This window comes from Beta vulgaris, chromosome 6 (genome assembly GCF_026745355.1).
Source record: "Beta vulgaris subsp. vulgaris cultivar EL10 chromosome 6, EL10.2, whole genome shotgun sequence".
NCBI classification, from domain to species: domain Eukaryota; kingdom Viridiplantae; phylum Streptophyta; class Magnoliopsida; order Caryophyllales; family Amaranthaceae; genus Beta; species Beta vulgaris.
The window spans coordinates 24526405-24550542 of NC_079207.1; the positions used below are offsets into that span (position 1 = coordinate 24526405).

The 24138-nt window shown below is 40.0% G+C and overlaps 1 protein-coding gene across 1 annotated transcript; it reads left to right on the forward strand.

Moving 5' to 3' along the window:
* Nucleotides 1-16807: 16807 nt before the first annotated feature.
* Nucleotides 16808-21384, forward strand: LOC104896311 (transcription factor bHLH18). Its single transcript, XM_010683044.4, has 4 exons — nucleotides 16808-16885; nucleotides 18137-18595; nucleotides 20382-20822; nucleotides 21063-21384. Exons 1-4 carry the CDS (start codon nucleotides 16862-16864, stop codon nucleotides 21174-21176), a joined length of 1038 nt encoding a protein of 345 aa, XP_010681346.2. The 5' UTR covers nucleotides 16808-16861; the 3' UTR covers nucleotides 21177-21384.
* Nucleotides 21385-24138: the final 2754 nt, after the last annotated feature.

Sequence of the window (24138 nt, forward strand, 5' to 3'; positions counted from 1 at the left end):
AGGGGGTTTCCTCGCAACCACCCCGAGGGTAGCTCACGTTTGTTCTTTTGCAGATCACCACTCCTAGATAACCCCCATTGACGGACACCTTTTGGGTCCGCCATCATTTCAATACCGAAACAATTTGGCGCTAGAAGGAGGGGGCCTCTTATCCTTTTGAAGTAACAGCCATGGGTGACGCAAACAACAATACTGGTCACGGTCCACTAGAATTCGATGTCGGGTAAATATCCTCTCAGCCCGCCATTACTGGGGCGATAGGTAATCCGCAGTTCAATTATCGGACACCAGGGAATGAGGAGCCAACCCCGAACAGTAATGTACTATTCAACTTGGCTCAACTGAGTCAATTTTCCCCTGAGAAACTTCAAACCGTAGCATCTTTATGCAGATGTTAACGAGCAAGCTCCGGAAGATGCGCTCACTGAATCAAGAGGGACGAGAGCTAGAGAAGCGGATTGACCAGTCAGATTATGAAGAGCCGATGTTGGAAACTGGGGAGCTTTATCACTCTGAAGAGGAGACTCAACGCTACTCCCGTCGTGAGTAGATCACCAATGGTGCTAGTAACTATTCGACAGGGGGTCACCTTCTCATCAAACCAAAACTCTCTCCCTTCACCTCAGAAATACTAAATCATCCGATGTCCAGAATCAAGATGCCATCCTCAAAGTATGCCGGCACATCTGATCCCGACGATCACGTGGCGGCTTACGAAGGTCACATGTTCTTGTACATGCAGGTGGACGCCATCTAGTGTAAGGTCTTTCCATCCACATTGACCGGGATAGCCCAGACATGGTTCAAAAGTCTAAAGCCAGGTAGCATTTCTAGTTTTTCCTAACTGTCACCTACTTTCAGTACGCACTTTGTGAGTAATGGCCGCCGCGAGCGCACCACCGGGGAGTTGATATCTATTAAGCTGGGAGAGAATGAAAGCCTGCGAGACTTCATTGGCCGTTTCAATGTCGAAGCGGTCTCAATACTGAGATTACAGCAGGATATGGTCGTGCTAGCCTTAATGATGGGACTCAAAGACGGGTCACCATTCCAAAGCTATCTGGGCCAGAAGTCTTACACGTCCCTCGGACCTGTCCTTGGCAAGGCGAATGACTTTATAAGGGGGGGAAGAATTTGATAGGGCTGTGAGCAATCGCGAGCCAGAAAAGAAAAAGGAAGACAAGCAGAGAAAAGACAAAGGTCGAGAGAGTAACCGCGGTCGGGATGACAGAAGGATGGAATCAAATGTTGTAAAAAGGGGAAATGATCGGGTTAGAGGCGACCAGGAGGGAGGTGGCCGTGATTAGGGGTGAACGCAAAGAAAGATTCAACGCGTATACCCAGCTCACCACCTCCAGAAGCCAGATTTATCTAATGAATAAGGACATTGATAAATGGCAGCGTCCGAAGCAGATGTTCCACAAAAACCGCGACAAAAGCAAGTGGTTTGATTTCCATGGGGATCACGGACACCTAACTAAAGACTGCCGGCATCTTAAGGATAATCTGGAGGACCTGGTAAGAAGAGGTTATATCAGCCAGTAAAAAGCTCGGACTTAGGAAGGAGATCTGGTCAAGCCCGTAAATCAGAATATCTAGTCGTGGATCAGCGAGATCCACATCATCAGTCGCGGCCCAATTCACGGAGGTAGTGTGAACGGAGCGAAGGCAAGCCTGAAAGAATTCCGGCACCAGATCAACTTTAATGAGAGCTTATTGTGGAGAAGGCCACCAGCAATGCCAGCCATGTCCTTCACGGTAGAGGAAGCGAAGCACGTTGTTTACCCCCACGATGATCCTCTGGTGGTCACGTTAAAAGTATCCAAGTGTCTGATTCACAAGATCTTTGTAGAAGGAGACAGTTCTGCAAACATATTGTAGTTATCAACCTTTGAGAAGTTGACGATAGGACGTGAACATTTGAAGCCTGTCCGATATCCAATGATAGGGCTCACAGGAGCATTTGTGACTCTTGAGGGCCTGGTAACCTTGTCGGTCTGAGTTGGAGACAATGCTGAAGCCCGGAATGTAATGACGGAGTTCCTACTGGTTGATGTACCGGGAGCCTACAACGCAATCATTGGGCGTCCCTTCATTCACGACGTTTTGGGAATCGTTTCTACATATCACCTAACTATGTTGTATGTCTCCAATTTGGGGACGATAGCTAAGTTGAGGGGAAATCAAGAAGCAGCAAAATCATGCTACCTAACAACACTCAAGCAACAAGCAAAAAGATTGACAGTAGAAGAAATGAACCCGCCAACAAGAAAGCAGACTTCATTGAGCCCTGCGATTACGCAGAGTGGTTGGCCAATGTGGTCATGGTGAAAATGGCTAACGGGCAATGGAGGATGTGTGTGGACTTCACGGATCTCAACAAGGCGTGCCCAAAAGACTGCTATCCATTACTGAGAATAGACCAGCTAGTAGATTCTAGTAGCGGCCATGCACTATTAAGCTTTATGGACGCATTCTCGGGCTATCATCAGATAAGCCTACTGGAGGCCGACAAGAAGAAAACAACATTCATCACGGACTGTGGAGTATACAATTACAAAGCGATGCCATTTGGACTTCGCAATGCTGAAGCAAATACCAGAAGTTGGTAGATCAAGTGTTCGCAGATCAGAGGGGGAGAAACATCGAAGCCTATGTTGACGAATCCATTGTCAAATGTAAAACTGACCGCGAGCACTTGGACGATCTGGCATAAACTTTCAGAATATTGAGGAAATATCAGATGAAACTCAACCCTAAGAAGTGCGTTTTTGGGGGTAAAAGCAGGAAAGTTCTTAAGCATTCCTGGCCGTGAAAGAGCACTTAAAGAGCTTGCCCATCATCACAAGGCCAGAAACTGGAGACATATTGCAACTATATATCTCGGCCTCACCGAGGACGGTCACGACCATCTGATATTGTGGGGATCCCCATCTGATATTGTGACGACAATACCATCTTTCGGCTTCACTAAGGATAGAAAAAATCGATCCTCACAATAGACGACCATCTTGTACACAAAAGCCAACTCCGACTCATTCAGCATAGAAAAAACGGTCACGAAAGATGTACTGAAGGAGAAAAGCATCGCAGAGCATTCTATGGTCGTGAACACCATACACCAGCAAGGAGAATGGTTCACAGAGCTAGTTGAGTACAAGCTGGCAGTACTGATCCAATGTCCGCTAAGAAGCTACGAAAACAAGCAAATTGGTGTCAGAAGTTCGCTCCAGTGATCAATAGACCGGCAAATGAATTGCAGCCAATCCTATGCCCGATATCGTTCGCCCAAGGGGGAATAGGCATCCTGGGTCCATTCACCACTGCGACGGGAGGCAGGCGCTTCCTTATTGTGGGGATCGATTATTTCACAAAATGGAAAGAGGCGGAGCCGACAACAAAGATAAAGGCAAATCAGATAAGGAAGTTCATCTGGCAGAACATTATGAATCGATTTGGTATCCCAGCAGCAATTGTGTTTGATCATGGGGTTCAGTTTGATTGCCGGCCAATACAAGTTTTCCCACGGACTTCCTGCTCAAGTTACCTATTCTGCTGTCATCCACAAAGTAACGGGCAAGCCAAGGCCGCCAACAAACAAATTTTGAATGTTCTCAAGAAGAAACTAGACGAGTTCAAGGGAAGATGGGCTGAGATGGTGTCGGTCGTCTTGTGGGCAAACAGAACGAAAGAGAAAGAGGCAACACGGGAAATTCCCTTTAAGTTGGCTTTTGACGCAGAAGCAGTATTACCAGTGGAAGTGGGGTTACCATCCTACCGGATTAAACATCAGGTCCTGGAAAAGAATGATCAGGCACTAAGGGAAAACTTGGATTTCCTGCCCAAGATAAGGCTGAAAGCAGAGTTAAAAGCGGCATTGTACAAAGATAGAATCAACAAGGCTTATAACAAGAAAGTCCTAGAAAGGTCGTTAGGAGGAGGCGACCTATTCCTACGACGAACCGCGGCCATTGGAAAAGCGCATGCCGAAGGAAAATTAACAGCCAATTTGGAAGTTCCATACATCATCTCCAAGAAGCTCGCTTCCGGTTCTTTCATTCTCAAGGGCGTGGATGGAAAAGAGCTTAAAAATTGTTGGAACGCTAGTTTCTTGAAAAAGTATTATGTTTAACCAGTATAATGTAATGGGCCGAGAGCCTCTCTTGATTACATGAATAATATGTACTACTGCCAGTGTTCCATAAAGAAGGTGTTTTCCCTTTGTTTTTGTTCGTTTAATAACAGCAACATAACAGGCCTTAGCCAAATGACAGGCTCAGAGTGTAACGATGACCATATAACAGGCCTAAAACAAACAAGGCCATATGACAGGCCCGAAAGCACAATTACGACCATATAACAGGCTTAGTGCAAATAGCCATATAACAGGCCAAAGAAGTTAGCGGCCATATAACAGGCCAAAGAAGTTAACGGCCAAATAACAGGACAAAGAAGTTAACGGCCATAAACAGGCCAAAGAAGTTGACGACCATATAACTGGCCAAAGAAGTTAACAGCCATACAAGAGGCTAATGAAGTTAATGGCCGTGTAACAGGCCAATGGAGTTAGCAGTCGTATGATCAGGCCTTTGATAATAAAAATGTAGGCGATAAATATCCTAAAACGGCAATAGTTGCCAACAGACTTATTGTAACTTGCAAACGAAAGAAGCTGAATCATAAATTACTGGCATGGCGGCCAACTACAAGCAAAAACATAGGAAGCCATTCAAAAAAGGGCACTTATGAATTTAGTACCAAAAGTTGAAGTAAAATGTTTACATGCCATCATAGGCTGAGAATTATAAAAACTATCAAAAACTATTACTAACTATTTGAAGCTATAGAGGAGCCTGAAGATGACCGCCAAAGTCTTCAAGAGGGAGGCACTTCTTCATCTTCTGCAACGGGCAGAATGTTGGCGATGACCTCCTCGGAGCAGATGTAACGCTTATCTGCGAGAGGACGCAAATGGACACCCTCGGCAAAAGCGGTCTCCATTCGCTCCCAGTCAAACGACGGATGGGAGTGGCAGACGCACCTCTTCGCGGCCACCCATCCGCCATCGTATCTCTCGCCCAACAGCCCGACAAACTCCTCTGATTTATTGAAAGCGGCCAAGGTAAGATGGCCGACTTCAACCTTTGCGTTCTCAACAATAGCAGTCGTCCCGTCCTGGGCCGCCATCAGAGCAGGATCCAACTCGTCTTTTTTCGCCTTGACCTCCTCCAGCTCCTTGGCCTTCAAGCGCAGATCCGCTAGCTCCTTGTCGGCCTCAGATTTGGCTGCCTGCTCAGCTTTCAAATCAACCTGCAACTGGTTGACCAGACACAGAGCAGCATCGCGGGCAGCGTCGAGGTCCTTAACGGACAACTCAGTATTCTCGGCTGCACGTTAGTACTCAACGTCCTATATTATCAGTTCCATAACAGAGTTGTTGGCATACAAAAGAGAATGAGAAAAATACCGCCACTAGCAAAAAAAAAATAAAAGAAAAAAGAAGAAAGAGTACTTACCACCGCTAAGTCATGAGCTAGCTGAGCAGCGGGCGCCACCAGCTAGTCTGCCGGACAGTCCATGGGCAACTGGAGCCCTTTCAAGAGACGATACCCCAAGGTGCCGCCGTTAGCGGGGATCTCCGCGAACAGAGACTCGTCCTCCCTCACATCCCAAGGCGGGCGGTGAATCTGACCGGGATTAATTGGGGCCCGAGGGAAAGAAGCCTTGACAGCAGCACAAAGGGCACCTCCGTTGTCTCAATCCATTCCTGTGGCCAAGAATAAATTCCCGGACCACGATCTGAGAGGAAACTCGGCTCGCGGAGAATCTCACAGATCCTCTGGCAAACGGAAGAGCTGGACCCAAGAGCCGCTCCCATACTTTCGACGTTTGAAGGGGGAGACGACCGGAGAGCGACAATGGACTCCCGGACTGGAGAGGTCGTTGAAAACCGGAAGCCGGTAGCAACTACCTCTGCAGAGTTAACCTCCACAATCTGGTGTTTCTGAGGGCCTTCGACCTCAGATTCCCGAGGACGCCTGCGACTGGTACTGCCACCGCCCCTGTTGACTGGGAATTGGACGGCAGACCGAGACGGAGTTTTCTCCCCCCGGTCGGGAGCTCGACCTTGCGTTAGCCCGACACGGCGTGCAGTTCTGCCAACCGTACGCCCACCGCGACCAGCATTCTGGTCAGCACCTCGCGGACCCCCTAGTTAGTCTGTGAACGGTGTTATAGTCGAAGACAGGATCTTCAGAAGTTTTCGACATTGGCCGTAAACAGTCGTCTAATCCCAGCTCGTCGAGATCCAAACATACGTCACCTGAAAAAAGAAGCGAATCAAATTAGATAAGTATCAATGACAGAGAACAATAAGATAACTAAACATTTCCAAAGAACTATGTTGGACCAAGAAACAGGCTACACACCTTCTGGGTGAGCCCGACATAGAAAAAGAGCGGACAGAGGCTCGTTGTCAATAATATACTTGGCATGAGGAAGCCAAGTGCAGGATACTCGCGTCTCAATCTCGTCACCCTCGACAGCCTCTGCTTCTGACTCAAAGTAGTCAAAGGCCGGCCTCCTGCTCGGCCTCGGACAAACCATAAGAAGGCACGTCCTCCATCCTAGCATATGGCTTGGTGAAATGCCGGCGAAGAGGAAAGTTTTCCGAGACCGTGAGCCAATAGAAAGCTCCCTGCCAACCCTTCAGCCCACTCATCTTAGGATCGACAGTCATCTTATCCTTGACCGTCATCAGAGACCACCAGCCCTTCTCGGCGGAACCATTCCGTCGCAGCCAGTGGAGACGACAAAAAAGATTGAGGGTCTCAGGAAAACCCAGGTAGCGGCAAACCCAGACGTATGCGATTATATTCCTCACGGCCAAGGGAGTGAGTTCGGCGATGCAGACATTGAAAGCCTGCAATATCTTCACCAGAACCAAGTTTAGTGGGAAGCGTAGCCCAAACTCAAAATGGTGGGCATACACAGCTATATGCCCTGCCGTGAAGTCAATTACTTTTGATCCCTCAGCCGGGATTACCAGATTGTACTCGGACGGAAGGGCATATAACTCCTTAGCCACTTTGCAGTATTTCAGCTCCAGAGCAGCTGCCCGCCAGCCTTTGCAAATGATGGTGTTCTTAGGACCAGAGCTATAATCTATGGGTAGCCATATCCCGGAATGAAGAACATCATCACGGTCCGAAATGGGCTCCAGACGGAAGGAAGAAGGCATACCGGAACTTTTGCCTATGGTGATCTCATTTGGACGAAAAGTCGGATCCCGGCCAGAGGTAGAAGGGATGGCACCAGTCTCATCCATACTGGCCACAGAATCGTTGTCAGAACCTAAATCACCAATAGGAGGAGGATGAAAAGGGGCAGAGTCACGGGCAAGACGGTCATAAACACTAGCGTCCGTCACAACCCCAGCATCATCCAAGCTATCTAACCAGGCATGTTCCCTCAAAGGCTGAACATCAAGGCTGGGAACAGCATCAGGAGGAGAATTCTTAAGGGTCCTACGGGATAAAATTTGATGCCTCAACTCTTTAAGTGTTTGATTATCTCCGCTCATTCTAGCGGACAGATATTGGGAAGTTAAGTTTTCTTGCTCAGGAGTAGAGCGGTCATTAAGAAACTTCGACCTATGTTCTTTGGCCATGGCAGGCCGTAAGGGGAAGGTCAGCCAGGAGACGAGTTCTCCCATCCCTAGGGCTAGAAACCGACGAACTTTGTCCGCCATCAAGAGAAGGGGAAGAAGGTTCACTCTCAGTCATAAAATTATACCCAAAGAATTTTGACTATCTGGCTGGTCCGACATGATTCTAAGGAAGAAAAAGTAGCAGAAAACCAAAGAGTTACAAAAAAGGGTACCTGGGAGAGATTTCGCCGGAAAAAGTGAAGATAAGTCCCGAAAAGTACCCAAAGTGCTCCAAAAACAACAGCAGGTGAAACAAAAATTTCGCCGGAGAAAATGTCGAAACAGGACCAAAGAAACTTCGAAGCAAATCCCAAAAGAAAGAACCGAAATTTGTAAGAACCCTTCCAAAGAAGATGAAGGAAATGCTGGAAAGTAACTTTTTTGAGAAAAATTGGGGGGAAAGAAGTGTTCTTTAGCCACAAAGCAACAAGTTTGAAGTTTGCAGAGAAGCGAGAAAACTAGAGAAAAAGTTCGAAGGAAGAAGAAGAAGTTGAATGAAAATGAAAAAAAAAAGAATTTCGCTTTTAAATACCAGAACAAACGGTGGAGATTGAAAGACGCATCAACTGCTTCTACAGATTGATGACAAGTGTCACTCAAGCAGCATATGCTAATAAAAATAAAGAAAGAAACGAGCGAGATTCCATATTTGGCAATGATTACACTTTTCAAAATCAACAATTCACCCCATATCAACACGTGGCAACATCAAAGGCCTGATCAAAGGGCATGCAAAATTAGTCCACGTCATTAGAGCAAACATCAATGACAGGTCACGACCGCCAATTATGCTGGGGGGCTAGTTGTATGGGTACTACCCAAGTCTGCTGACGGACATACAAGATGACCGGCAGTGTAGAGCCAAGACGCAACCTCACAAGAGGTAAATCACTGCCTCCTCTACTTAAGACCGGGACTGCCGTCGCGGCCACCGAAGAGGACAAAACAAAGGGATTCTTCCCTCTGACAGATTCACTATAGCCATACACGTGTCAAAGGATTACCTATCCTGTCAGGTGAATAGTACGCCTATAAATAGCCAAACAGTATTATTTACGCAGGTACATTCTCTCTCATACTAAAAATAGCCTATCTCTCTCTGTCTAAGCTTTCTATCACTACAATCCTTACCGGACATTAGCTGACTCTAACTATCTCTCTCTGTCTAAGCTTTCTATCTCTACAATCCTTACCGGACATTAGCTGACTTGAGCGTTAGAGGGGGTTTCCTCACAACCACCCCGAGGGTAGCTCACATTTGTTCTTTTGCATATCACCACTCTCGGATAACCCCCATACTGACGGACACCTTTTGGGTCCGCCACCGTTTCAATACCGAAACAGAAACTTTTGGTTTACTTCATATACTAGTATGGCAATGTTTGTATCATCTTGACAATAAAAAAGTCATGTATATTTTACCCCGATCAAGTAGCATTGCTGATATCTTTAAAAGAGGGGAGAAAAAGACTCGGTTTTTCTTAATGAATCAATTTATTGGAGTTGTCAGTGATTGCAAAGGCTTGATTTAAATCTATACTAGACTTTACCAGAAATCTCAACTAGAAGTGAGTCCTTGCTTATTGGATGTGCATAAATATTTGTGTTAATGTGCAACTTCTTTTTCCTTAAGAAAAAGATTTGATATGGGAAGCTCACAAGATCCTTTTTCATTGGAAAAGGAGTTAGCTAACCTGAAATCTCAACTAGAAGTGAGTGCTTGCTTATTTGGCGGAACGAGTTAAGGATTTATAATTGTCATTTGATATCTTCGGAGTTTTTACATGTTGAGTCTTATTGTGAAGAGAGTCAAAATTGAGCCGGTAAATATTATATGCTTTCGAATGAAAATCTCTGTGTTCTTATATCTCGATCAATGATATGTCCTGATAAGCCGGTAAATATTACCTTTCTTTCTACCTCTGAGACTGTCCACCAATTATTTAGTACATTTTTTTTTCACTCGATATAACTCTAAGTTTTTTTATTGTCATTTTCAGGATAGCAACAAGAATAATTGAATTTTCACCAAATATTGTTTTCAAGGATCCTATTTAGTGAGAGAATATGCGCGCAACGAGTGTAGCTGTTTGGTGGTGAAGGGGACTTTGGATGGCAGAGTGAAAGGAGGGAAGCAACGTCGTGGTTGGAATGCCTGGACGATGGAGCGCGAAAGGAGAGAAGCAGTGTGGTGGAGGTGGAAAGTCTAGACAGTGGAGCTCAAATAGGAGGGAAGCTGCGTGGTGGTGGACTGATGGTGGTCAGCAATCGCCGAAGGGTGCCGGAGGAACGGAAGAACAAGGGGAGGTTGCTGGAGAGATAGATAAGTTGATAGACTGGTGTCTAATTTTTTTGGATCCAGATCCTAGAAAATGGATCCTTGTCTGAATCTTCATCCATTGCCATCAATTTGTGGTGATTTTACAATTGTTGTAGTTTTTGCATGAAATTCTTCACTGCATGGTCGGTCTTGCACGTAGTATTGATCTCCCATTATAGCATTTTCATCTGCCATCACCTTAAGCCTTGAATGTACTTTACTTCAAGATCCCGATCCTTGAGATCACCTTTATCCCGTACGTTTCTCTTATCATATGACTTATCCTCGATAGTGCGTTTATTATTTGTGCTCTTATTTGTATGCACATCATGACCTATGATCTAACTATCATTGAAATAGTAAACACATACGCATTAATATGTATATCTTATGAAAAAAAAAAAAAAACTTAACATCAACGTGGGGCGAATAACTACCAACAGCAACACATAAAACTGGTCCTTTAATTCCCGATAGAGTAGAATGTAACTATATATTAGGTTTTTGGGTTAACCGAAATTCGGTAATTACCAAATTCACTTTCCCTATGTATCCCTTTCGAGTGACGTCAGTGGCTACGATAACGAAATCCAAGGCTTAGGGGAAGCAAACAGCTGTGACGATGCCGCCTGAAAAATTGACAGGCGTAACTTCTGACTCTAAGGCAAAAGCATCAAAATCGATGCATGAAGTATTAGGTGTTTCTGCGTTGGATGTGGATGCTATTATAATCTAAGAGGAGATTTTGTCGCCTCGAACCTCTCTAGCATTACTGTAATATCAATCTGAATTGCGTACTAACTTCTCAGAATGGATGGAAGCGATTCAGAGGCCAGAAAGAAGGAGACAACCAGAGCAATCCATAGAACAGTAAGTCTTGACCCTATTCAGATATTTTTTTCTCCTGCTATTGATCAGAATGAAAATGGTAGTTCTATTTCCCTAGTTAACAAAGACATTAGTGAAATTCAACCAGAAATTGATTATTAGGCTTCTCCAATCGTCTGTTATGTGGTTGGTATCAATCCCCCGTTTGTTATGGAAGGATTTGTGAGGAGGGTGTGCAAATATCGGGGTATTAGAAAGGTGGTGATGGTGAAATAATGGGTGTTTATGGTTAGGTTTAGGTCTGTCGAGAAAAGGGACCATGTTTTGAATTGAGCTCATATTTCCTTTGAAAATAAGCTAGTAATTGTAATGGAAGCCTGGTATTGATATGATAAAAGATGATATCAAAACCCTCCCTATGTGGGTTCATTTGCACCTGGATTTTAAATATTGGGGCGAGGGATGCCTTAACAAAATTGCTACCAAGATTGGGAAAGTGGTGAAATATGATCAAGCCACGATTAAGCAAGAAAAATTGCAATACGTTAGGATTTTGTTAGAGGTCTAGATGGATCAAGTTTTTCCCATATGAGATCTCTTTCATTAATGAGAGAGATCAACTAACTGAGGTGAAGGTGGAATACAAACGGAGACCAATTTTCTACAATGTCTGTAAAGGCATGGGCCATAATGAAAGTGAGTGTAGGAAGGTGGAGACAAGGCATGAATGGAGAAGAAAGGAAAAGTCTACTGGTGAAGTGGTTCAAGGTGATACTGGTTCTGGATAGGAAATGGAGTAGGATTTTCAATAGGTGAGGAATCCTTCTAGAAGATTGATAGTTTCTCCTAAACGAACTGTTACACAAAATGAATTTGATTTATTGAATGTTCAAGTAAATGAAGTGGTAGTTGGACAAATTCAATGCACAAATGTTATTGTTCCTGACTCGGGAGGGGGCTAACCTCTTGACAACAATGGATAAGTTAATACGTTGGAATGTGATGGGGATTAATATTAGCCAACAAAAACAGCTAGATGTTAAGAAATTTATCAACATGAAGGCTATGGGGGTGGCTAGTCTCCTTGAGACAAGAATAAAGGCTCCTAACCTGGGAGTGCTTTATCAAAGATTGTTTACAGGGTGGTATTTCACTTTAAACATGGTGGCCTATAGAGGTGGGAGGATTCTTCTTGCTTGGAATCCAAACAGTTTTCATGTTAACATAATAAAGATTACCAGTAAGGTAAGCCATTGTGCAATACTACCTCCGTATTTTTTTAGTTGCAACATTTGGTTTGTGGCACTATTCATCAACCAACTTTGATGAACTTTCTCGCATTATTATATAAGAAAAAACATAGTCAAGTGGGGTCTTGTTAGATTCGTCTCAATGCGACAATTCCAAATATCAAATTTTTATAATTTTTACTTACACCCAATAAGAGATATTAATGTTCAAAGAATCGTCTCGGCAAATGTGAAAAAGCAAATGTTGCAACTAAAAAAAAAACAGAGGTAGTAGTTGATAGGAGTGGTGGTACTACTCCATTTTTGTGTTCATTTATCTACTCGGTCAATACTACTGCTGAAAGGAAGGAACTGTAGGAGGATTTAGTTCACATTCATGAGACTATTTCTGGTCCTGGAATTATGATGGGAGACTTTAACTGTGTAATGAAACCTGAAGAGAGAATTGATTCGTTAGTGAGAGGGCATGATACAGTAGATATTCTAAATTGCATGATGAAATGTGGGATATATGACTTGGCCAGTAAAGGGTAGGGGTGTTTGCGGTCTGGGTTCGTGTGATTTGGGATGTAACCCAACCCAATCCGCAAATATACGATTTGACATTTTTTCAACCCAAACCACACCACATTTTTGCCCAAACCAACCAAAACCAAACCGCACAAAACGGTTTGGTGCAGTTTAATCATTTTTTCTTCCGCCGTATTAATTTGGTAATCTAAGAGTAAAAAAATAATTGTTAATAAATATAAAAAGTCCAAATAAATATGAAGTTGACTTCATAATTAAACATAAATAACAATTTATCAAAAGCGTCCAATTCTTCACCTCAAACTTCTTTTTTCAATTGTATACATGTATGCCACCTTGTCAAGTGTATTTGTTTAAAAAACAATTTAAAGATCATATAAAATTGCGATTTACGGTGCATTTTCGGTTTACAAAATTAAAACCCAACTCAAACCACAAACCGCGTTTTGCTTGAAATCATAACCTAAATCGCAGTTTTAAAACCGCAAACTAACTCAAACCGCGAAGAAACGGTTTGGGTTGTGGTTCAGTGCGGTCTAGACCGCACTCTCAAAAGCCTTAGTATTGGGTGTCTGTTTACATGTAATAAAAAGCAACAAGAAGAGAACATGGTGCTTAGAAAATTAGATAGAGTAATGGTGAATAATACTTGGTGTGAAGATTTCCCTAGTGCTGCTGTTCATTTTATGCCAGACGGTAGTTTTGACCATTGTTAATAGTCAATGTTTATCCTCAAATTCAAATTGAACTGGGAGACAACCATTTATGTATTTCACTATGTGGAGCTTTGCTGAAAATTTCCAACATACTAGTATATCATGTTGGAATACAAGTGTTGATGGGACTCCAAAGTGGTGAGTAAACTGAAGCTGGTTAAAAAAGCCTTGAAGAAGTTTAATGCTGAAAGTTTTAATGATATGCATGTTGCAGAGATTCATGCTTTGCATAATTTAGCTATGTGTCAACCAGAGTTACAGAATGATGTTACCAACCAAGAGAAATAGGAAATTGCACATAATGTAGACATGGAGTATATAAGAGCTCATAAGCTTTACTTGTCTTTCTTGAGTCAAAAGGCTAAGATGAATTGGTGTAATGAGGTTGATGAAAATACCCACCTAGGAGAGTACAAAACACTATCTATACCATCAATGATAGTGCTGGAAGGTGGCAAGATGATCCCAAGAAGGTGTTAGAGGCTTTCTTGGAATATTATCATGAGTGAAAATGGTGGTGATTGAGAAGGGCCCAACCTCACAGAAAAGTAGGTTCAGATGCTGAATAGGCCTTTTGAAGCTAAGGAAGTGAAGAATGCAATATGGTCTGATGGCTTTTAAGGGTTCTTCTATAAAGATGCTTGGGCCAAGAGATTATTGATGTTGTTCTTGATTACCTTCACTCAGGTAACCTTCTTAAGGAGGCGAATAATACTATTTTGAACATGGGTGTTAATGTAGCATATCCTAGTAGTGTTATGGAATTTTGACTAATTGCCTATTATAATATTCTCTACAAAAGTATTACAAAGTTGTTGTGTAATAGGTTGAAAATGGTGTTGCCTAACTTGATTGCTGAAAACCAAGAGCCTATTTTCCATGAGAGGTTTATACTATGTAACATTATGGTGTGCTAGGACCTTGTGAAACACTATAGTAGGTAGGGTTCTAGACCTAGTTTCCCGATGAAACTAGACATGAAAAAAGGCTATGATACTATAGACTGGGATTTTCAGCAGGAAAAATTTCATGACAATTTCATCAAGCTTATCATGGTATGTGTGAAAACCTTTAACTTCTCTCTCATGCTTAATGGCTCTCTTCATGGTTTTTTTGAAGCTAAGAGGGGTCTTAGACAGGGGGATTTCATCCCCCTGCTATTTGTGGTATGCATGAAGTATATGTCTAGGTTAATGAGAAAGCTTCCTGAATTTCCTCATTTCTCTTTCCATCCTAGATGCAAAAGTATTAAGCTCGATCACTTGGTGTCTGCAGATGATGTGATACTTAGTTGCAAGGGTGACTTTGCTTCAGCCTATTTGATGCTTCAAGCCTTCCATTTATTCTCTAACTCTTCTGGTTTAAGGATAAATGAGATGAAATTTGCGTTTTATTTTGTGGGAATGGAGCAGTATAATATTCAGAGGATTAGGAATGTGTTTGGGTTCAGGCATAGTAGATTTCCCTTCAAATACCTAGGGTGCCTATATCTGTAAAAACGGTTTTTGTTTCTAAGTGTCATGCTCTTATGGATAAAATGTGTGCTAGGATTAAAGTGTGGCTGTCAAGGAATTTATCCTACACTGGTAGACTTCAACTTGTAAATTATGTTCTTTTGAGCATACAAATCTATTGGCACAAATCTATGTTCTCCCCAAGACTATACTATTGGAAATTAAGTAAATTTGCAGAGCTTATTTATGACATGGCTATTTTAGCATGAAAGCTGGCAATGTTGCTTGGGAGAGAGTGTGTTGTGAGAAAAAAAGCTAGAGGTTTGGAGTAAGGAATATTATTCAAGTTTGGAATAAGGCTGCCATGATGAAATATGTGTACGATATTACAACTAAACATGATTCTTTGTGGATTAAATGGGTGATTGGGGTGTATACCAAAGACCCTAATTGGTGGAATTATGTTCCACAATCTAGTTGTAGTTGGTACTGGAGACAGATTTGCAAGGAGGAAGCAAAGCTAATTTACAGTGAAGCTAATCTTAAGAATATGCCTAACTTCTCTATTAACAAATGCTACAATTTGATATGTGAAGTTGACATAGTGCATTGTGATAGATATGTGTGGAATAGGTTATCTATTCCAAAACACATGTTCATCTCATGGCTTATAATGCTAGAAAGGCTTAGAATAGCGGATAGGCTTTTTGGCCTACGCAGTGACGACAATTGTGTTCCGTGCTCAGGGAAAAAATCACACAAACACCTAGTTTGAGTGTGATTATTCTCAAAAGTGTTTAAGAATGGTGCATAACTGGTTGGGTGTTAATCAATCAGAGACATGGTTTAACAGAATGCTTATTTTTCTGTAAAAAAGTAGATCACAGTTCCAGAGAAGAGTAATAGGAGTTGTATACTGTGTTTAGGCCTACTCAATATGGTGGGTAAGAAATGAAGTGATGTGGAATATACACAATATGGTGGCCGGGTAAGAAATGAAGTGATGTGGAATATCATGCTATGGAGATCTGAAGATGTAATGAAAAAATTGTGAAGGATGTTGCTGTTAAGAATTGGGCTTGTGTTGCCTAGAAAAGTGTATGTTCATGATAAAAATTGGTTTGAGAAGATAAAAGTTGATTCTGTATAGTTTTGTGTGTTTGCTTACTTAGTGTGTGAGGAGTCCAAGATAGTTGGTTTGCTCACTACAGGTAGAGTTTAGGTTGTCATTTTTTGGTGTTATATATATATTCTTTCACTTAGGAAAAAAAATAATTGAACTTTCTCTTTTCGCGGGTAGATTAAGAGATGCGTCTATTTCAAACACCGCGGCCCTTGAGATTTTTTCCTTTAGTAATAACATAAAATTCGGAAACTACACTACATTTTATTGCCTTAAATATGTGCCCCAACAAGCAACCAACTCCTGTCAAATCTACTTTTTAATGAACATTCGATAACCACAATGTAACTAATTACCTTAAACTACGTGTACTAACAAGTCTCATATTTTTCTAGGACAGGTGGAGTATTTTAGTATCACCAATTGTTTATTATTTTTTTTTAATTGCTACATTTTCTTTAAATGGTTGTTTCTTTTCAATTGCTATATTGTTAAAACTTTCCTTATTTAGAGTACTTGGACAACCAAAAAAAACTAATTAATAATATATATGTGTTTTGATCTTTTCCACCAAAAAATATTTTTTATAATTTTATTTTACCCTCATTTTCCATTAAATGGATCAAAAATTACTCTCAAAAAACTTTAAAAGTGATAATGTCTAAAAATAAATATTACCACATTTAAAAACGTGCACAGCACGTGATTAAAAAACCAGTAGAGATCATGTATACTGTATATAAAAGGCAAGGATCTCGGTAAACCACAAATATTGCATTACACTTCTCATTCTCTCTCTTACAATCATCTACTTTCTAGTTTCTACGACACTACTATCCCCCCCCCCCCCCCCCTCCTCCTCTTCTTCATAACTGTTTTGAGCAGCTCTATAACAAGAACATTAATTAAAGACGTAAATCAATCGACAACAATGGAAGCATGGCTAGCTCAACTGGTAATTAAGATCTTTAATGACACCATATTTTTTTGCCTTTGTATCTGCTGTTGCTACTGGATACAGTATATATTTATACTTTCTTTGTTGTTTCTTAAATTTCCTCATTTCTCGTGCGTGATGGTTGACAACGACATTAACGGTTAATTATACTCATCTATTTTCCGTACACATTGAACACTTTACTGCATAATTAACTTACTTTCGATGATTATTAATCATTTATTACATGTTAATAAAAGATTATCCCATAAATTCTACTCCCTCCGTCCCATAATATAGTGCTCACCTCTCATTTTTCACAAGAATTAAGGAAAATAGAAGGAGTTTTAGGATTTCACAAAAATATATATTTAAGTAAATCTTTATTGGGTATTTTTGTCTTGGAACTAGTTTTTTTCTTCTTTTTCCTCTAAAATTAAATGAAAGAGCAATAAATATTTCTTGGAATGGTGTAAAACAATAAATAGGGGCACATATTTTTAAAAAGAGTAGGGGTATTTTGGAAAGTTTTATGTAGAAATGAAGGATAATTTAGTCCAAACAAATTGATAAAAAAGAAATAGGCACAATATTTTGGGACACCAAAGAGAAATGCAAGCACTATATTATGGGACGGAAGGAGTAGATGATTGATTTATCAATAAAACTGGGAAAAACATTTTCCATGCGATAGAAGAAGTAAGTAATCAAACAACACAAAAAATGCTGCTGTCCTTTTTTTCGCATTGTTTTGCTCTTAGAGAATGTAGAATTGTAGATATGAATTAGAGCTTCACTTTTTTAGAAAAGTTGACGAACACAACACGAATTGTGGGCTATGGCAGTTGGACTTGGACATATATACATACACAAACATCATTAATTCTTATTATTTGGTGGCAAATAATGGAATGTTCCGTGAACTTATTCATAATTGTTTACTACTTTAATTTTTTGTTTCTGTTAGTCTAATTAGCTTTTTGAAAAATAAAGTTTTACTTTCACTGTAATTAAACTTACTTAATTACATAGAATTTTACTGTATCTTTTGTATGTGTTTTCAAAGCAATAAATATTTATAGTTTTAATCCACCTAAAAATCATTTACCAAACACCCCAAATAAGAATTTAACTTTAACATGCGCTAGATTACTTACTCAACCTAGAGAGCAAGCTATTTTTCATGTTGGTACTAATTCATATGTATTCTTATTTGTACTATTTTTTGTGTGTTAAGTAATTTACTTGGTCACTTTTTACTTGGTGTAGGAAATGGATGTAGATGCATCACTTCCAACTTCAATTAACAACTCTCACCACCAATTTCAAGAAAGTGAAATAATGGAAACATATTTTGCTGAGCAACTTTCTGGTACACTTGGTGAAGATTTCCCTTATCCTCTTCCCGATGAGAATTATGTCACGTCTCCTAAGTTTGATTTTGATTGCCATCTCACTGGACAATTTGTATTTCCTCAAACACCAAACAACAACAATAACCACAATTATAATAAGGATAATGATAAGATTCATAGCTCAAATGTCCAAGAAGATAAACAACGATGCGTGATTAAGGAAAAGACTAAGAATCAAGCAACAAGTGGTGGTGCAAAGAAAAAACGACAGCCAAACCAAGTGCAAGATCACATCATTGCTGAGAGGAGGAGGCGGGAACTAATCAGTCAATTGTTTATTTCTCTATCCAGTATTGTTCCGGGCATTAAGAAGGTATACTCTTTAACTTTCCTTAAATTTTGCCTTCTACATTATAATAAATGTGATCATAGTGCAAAGTTTTACTCTAGGTGTTGCACTAAGCGACTAATACATATCAAGCCCTGAAAATTTTGGTACCGAAGATCTTCTCGATTCCGATACGAACGTTTTGGTCATCCAAATCCAAATTATTTCTATGTTAATTAAATTTAACTTAGTTGACACTTCAGATTTCCCGTATCGGAAAGTTTTCGTTTCGAAACTTCAACTATTTAAATGCTATGTACAAATTAACCATTTCCTCATAATTTCCTTTGGGTTTAGGAAACATAAAGCCTTTTCTTGTTAGTTGATCTTTTTCGTTCCAAGTTATATGATTTATGTAAGAAACAAATTGTGTAGCTTTTTTTAAACCTTTTAATAGCATAAAGCTTATAAGGGTCACAAATGACCAAATATAACTTATAAAAGATATAATAATATGTCTAAAAAGCTCATTTATCCACCTAGCTACTGGATAACAACCCACTATTAATAGAGTACTCATTTTTTTTCCTTTAACCAAATCAAATTCCACTATTTATTTGTATATCGTTAGTGGGTTATGTCAGTTTAACCCGCTTATATAAGCAATTTGAAAACCTTAGCCCATAGTCGCTAGGTTTTTGTTGGGCTATGGTCGAGTCAGCGAGGTATGTCACTTTTTACCAACTCTAATAAGGAGAGTGAGTATTGACTTCTCTCGCCATTTTTAGAGCTTTAAGGAAAGGGAAACCTCAACATTGAGGAGAATGAGTAACTAAGAAGAGGGAGTATTGAGTAAGGAGATCAAGAGAGAGATTGAGAGAGAAACACTTGGGGTTGGGGAGAGATAGATTTAAGGTTTCAAATTTTATGAAAGAGTCAAATAGGCTTTATATCGTTGCTTGACATCCAAAGCCTATACATCCATATGAAGAAATTGGTTTGGTTTTTTGTTTTTCAAAATGAAAATCGAACCGAACTGAAAAAACTATTTTCAGCTAGTCCAAACCAAATGTTTTATAATAAAAAAAAAAACAAATTATAAATTCAGTTAAGCTCATTTTAGTCTTTTAACCAAATAGCTAACTTACACCCTTAGGTAGATTACCAACTAGGTGGTGTGGTAGCCTGGTAGGACAGACAAACAAGAGTGGGATAGATTATTGAGTTTGCTTTCAACAATAATAAGGTGTATCAGATAAAAAAAAAAAACCACTTAAACCTAACAAATAAATGTATTGGAACCACTTGATTCTTATCCAACCTATTTATTAAAAAAGTACCCCATTTAAACAATTGACTAGTTTTAAGGCCCGGGCTATACACCAGGCAATCATAATTTTCATTTAATAGTATTTTACATTGAAATTATAACACCAAACATTGTTTGGTTTAGTGGATAACACTTTAGTATAAAAGCTCGAGATCATGGGATCAAATCTTTTATCATGCATTTTCTAACTTTTTGTCATTGTATGTGGAGTACATGAAGTCAATACTTTAAGGGATAGCGTCACGTGGCACAATTACTTATTGATGTACACCTTTTAATATATTAGTAAAGATGATACTTACCGATACTTACGGTTAATTTTTCTTTTTTAGCTTTTTGATGATTTTTTTCTTGAGTTTTGTTTTTAAAAATTTGACTTGCATGTTTGATGACTATCATCATAAAATTTTGGATTTTGTTTCATATTTAAAAATTGTTCCTACAAAGTGAACTTTTGGACATAATGAGTAACTTTTTGTTACACAATCTGGTCTTATGCAGGTGGACAAAACATCGATTTTAGGAGAGACAATTAAATATATGAAGCAACTTCAAGAAAAAGTAAAGGTTCTTGAAGACGCAGTTGTAAAGAGGACTATTGAATCTGTGGTGGTGGTTAAAAAATCTCAATTGATGGTAGATGATGATAAAGGGGGGGAAGATGATGAGTCTTACTCCATGGCGGATAACAATAGTGGACGTGGTATTGACTCCCATGATAAAGGTCGTAAAGACAGTGAATTAAATAATGAAGACGATTCACTTACAGAAATTGAAATTAAGATATCTGGGAAAACACTCCTCCTGAGAGTATATTGCGAACAAAGAAAAGATATTTTAGCTCAGTTATCTGCGGAGATAAACAAGCATGATATGAATGTTACCAATTGTAGTGTTATACCATTTGAGAGTTTCGCTTTAGCCGTTACAATTGTTGCACAGGTAATGCCTTTGCCATGTCTTAACCACCAGTTTTTTCCAATTATATAACTTACTTCTCTAAAGCCAAAAAAGTTCATTTTTCTAAAGATAAAAAAAGCTCACTTTTATATGAAAGTAATCAAATTGCTTCGGAAAAAAACTAAATGTACTCTTGAAACATAAACATCACTCATTATAATTTTAAGAGTATTTGTTGGTGAACTTAATGTAGTAAGTTTTTTCCAAATTTGATTTATGCAGATGGAAAATGGCTCCAACAAGAATGTGAAAGATTTTCTTAGAAGTCTTCACTCAGTGCTGCGATTGCCTAGCCATCGAGGACATATATCAAGTGAAGATAATCACATATCATAACTTATCAGTTGTTTATCTTTGAACTATCATTCTAAATAAGACCTGGAAATATTGCATACTTTTTCATTAATAAGGCATTTACCTTAATAATAAGGTAGTATCCAGTGTAAAAGTCAAGATATGTACACTAAGATACAAATAAGATTTGGTCCATCTTTGTGGTAACAATATTTATTTGCAGGAATTATGAGATATCAATGGAATTAAAATTACCATCTTAAATTACATTATTTCTTAATCTAGTTTTTGGACTCATGTATAATATGCAGATTTTTTTAAATCAGACTGTTCATAAACATACTAATTGCGTTTGAAATAGATAAAAAATTAATTAAATTATTCTATGATATTTTCCATAAAATCATGGCATATATGTTTATAAAAAAAGCTTAACAATTATTAAATCATTAATGTATTGACAGAAAATTAATTAGGGCATCTAGTACAATAAGTTAACGAAATGAAAGGGGGAATATGTTACCCACTTGATAAACAATGTCTGTGTGTGTATATATATACACTGCTTCTTTAGAAATTGAGATCTATATAGAAAGCACCAAATCAAAATATTTAACATTAGTACAAATTGTAGTTTACTTTAAGGGGGCGTTTGGTTTGGGGTAAACTAGAAAGGGAAAGGGAATAGAACCTCTTGATTCCTTTTTATGTTGTTTGTTTTGGGGGTTTATTTTCCTCCCCTTTCCCCTCCTTACCCCCAAATCCCTCTAATCTGATTACCCACACCCCCCAAGGTTTCACATTCCCTTTCTTTGACTCATCATTGACCACCTCCTTCACCATCCAACCACCACCATCAAACCATCACAACCTAACCCAATCATTACCACCACTAGACTCCTCCACCTACTCATCCAACCACCACCCAACCGCCACCAGAACTGCTTCCTTGACCACCACCCGCCGGGAACCCTAACCCAACCACCGGAACCCTAATACGACCATCAACACCCCTCCATCGTGATTCCCAGCACCACCCTAATTCACCCGCCGAAAATTACCCACCACCCCCGAAACCCATACCACCAACCACGAAACCCACCCAGATCTGAGGAAGGGAGCCCGAAAAAACCAACCATCACCACCAAAAGAACCACCAACCACGAAGGAGAAGAGTACGACCAGGAAAGAGGGGAAGGGTGGCGACCGGAAAAGAGGGAGGGGGACGACGACCGGAAAAGAGGGGAGGGGGACGACGACCGGAAAAGAGGGGAGGGGGACGACGACCGGAAAAGTGGGGAGGGGGACGACGACCGGAAAAGAGGGAGGGGGACGACGACCGGAAAAGAGGGGAAGGGTGGCGGTGTTAAGGGTGATATACACTGGTGGTTGAAGGAAGATTTGTGGTGGTTAAATGTTAGGGTTTCCCTTAGACATTTTGAAACAAACAACCAACTAAATCTAAGGGTTTGGCTTTCCATTCACCTTATTTCCCTTTCTTAAACCCTTTCCCTTTCCCCTTAGTGAACCAAACGCCCCCTAAGAAGAATTAAAATAGCTTCATAATATATATCTTAGAAGATAGAAATAAAATATTGAATAAAATAAAATTCAATTTAATTAAGTTACAATTGTTATTATTATGTATAAATTATTGAAAAACTAAATTTCCTTAATTTTTCGGTTTTATTTATCTTTTGTTAAAATTGGGTGTCTTTTTCTTTTTTTTGGGTAAAATGTAAGTGTATTACCAAAAGCAGAGCAACACCACCAATACATCCTAAACTACTGCAGTACAACACACTAGAGTAGCAACAATTACACAACTAACAACAGACTACAATTAAGTTACATAGTTCTAACTAGCTGCTGAAACCAAGCCTTATCTTCTTCATTCCATTTTACTTCCACCAAACTCTTGAATCTTGTTGGGTATATGGGTTCATATGAGGCTCAATAGGGTGTATGGGGTGTGGAGAAAGATTGCGTCGAAGGAAAATGAAGAAGGAATTGAAATAGGGGCTCGGCACGAGTGGTGCGTCAACACCAAATGGTGGTGCGCCCGCACAGTTTCAGGTGCGCCCGCACAGGTATGTTGTGCGCCCGCACATTACATACGACGGATTTCTTCAAGTTGAGGCAGAAACTTTTGTCCGCCCGCACTCGAGAGATGTGCGCCCGCACATCGGGCTGGTGCGCCCGCACCAGAAGATGGTGCGCCCGCACCTATCGGGGATGCGGAATTTTTTCGGTTTTTCGTTTAATGAGGGTATAAATAGGTGCCCTAATTACGATTATTGTATTCTTCATCTTTAACACATATTTTGAGAGAGAGAAAGCTTTAGAGAGAGCTCTTGAGTGCTTTTGTATTCTCTATCAAAACATTCATTGATTCCTAGTGCAGATTCGTGGTTTTTCTCCCAATTCTTGGGTTTCCACGTAAAAAGTTCTGGTGTGATTTTTCTTGCTTTCTTATTTGATATTCTATTATTGTTTGCTATTATTCTACGATTGATAGTCAATTGAACTTACAAAACTGCCACAAATATCCAGTGAAATATTCTTGCTGATAACATCACGCTTCATAATTGCGTCATTTCATAAGAAATGATTACGAGCTATCCGCATATGGTAAACCACATCAATGACCAAGTGAGACACCTGCTACTTCTTTTTGCTATGGAACTTCCTCCACCACCATTTCTTCCAAGCAATATACAAGTTCTCATGCCCTAAGGTACTTACACCAATCCATCTCATAACGTTGTTGCAGAATTTAACACTACATGGTAACATGGGCATTTCAAAAATAAATGCTGACAGGAGTCTTCCCCTGCATTGTACAACAAACAGACCGTACTTTGACAAATACCTGCTTTAGCAAGATTAACTCTAGTTCTGAGTTTTCCAAGAGTTTGAAGGAATGTTAGGAATATTTGTAGTATTCTAGACCCAATAATGCCAGTGCACTTGCTCCAGTTTCCTTTAATCCAGTGGTACCCCT

Bases quoted from the DNA above. Each gene is read 5' to 3' on its own strand.
- LOC104896311 (XM_010683044.4), top strand. From the start codon at position 16,862: ATGGAAGCATGGCTAGCTCAACTG. The intron at 18,596-20,381 runs GTATACTCTTTA...GGTCTTATGCAG, and splicing joins TTGTTCCGGGCATTAAGAAG to GTGGACAAAACATCGATTTT. The intron at 20,823-21,062 runs GTAATGCCTTTG...TGATTTATGCAG, and splicing joins CCGTTACAATTGTTGCACAG to ATGGAAAATGGCTCCAACAA.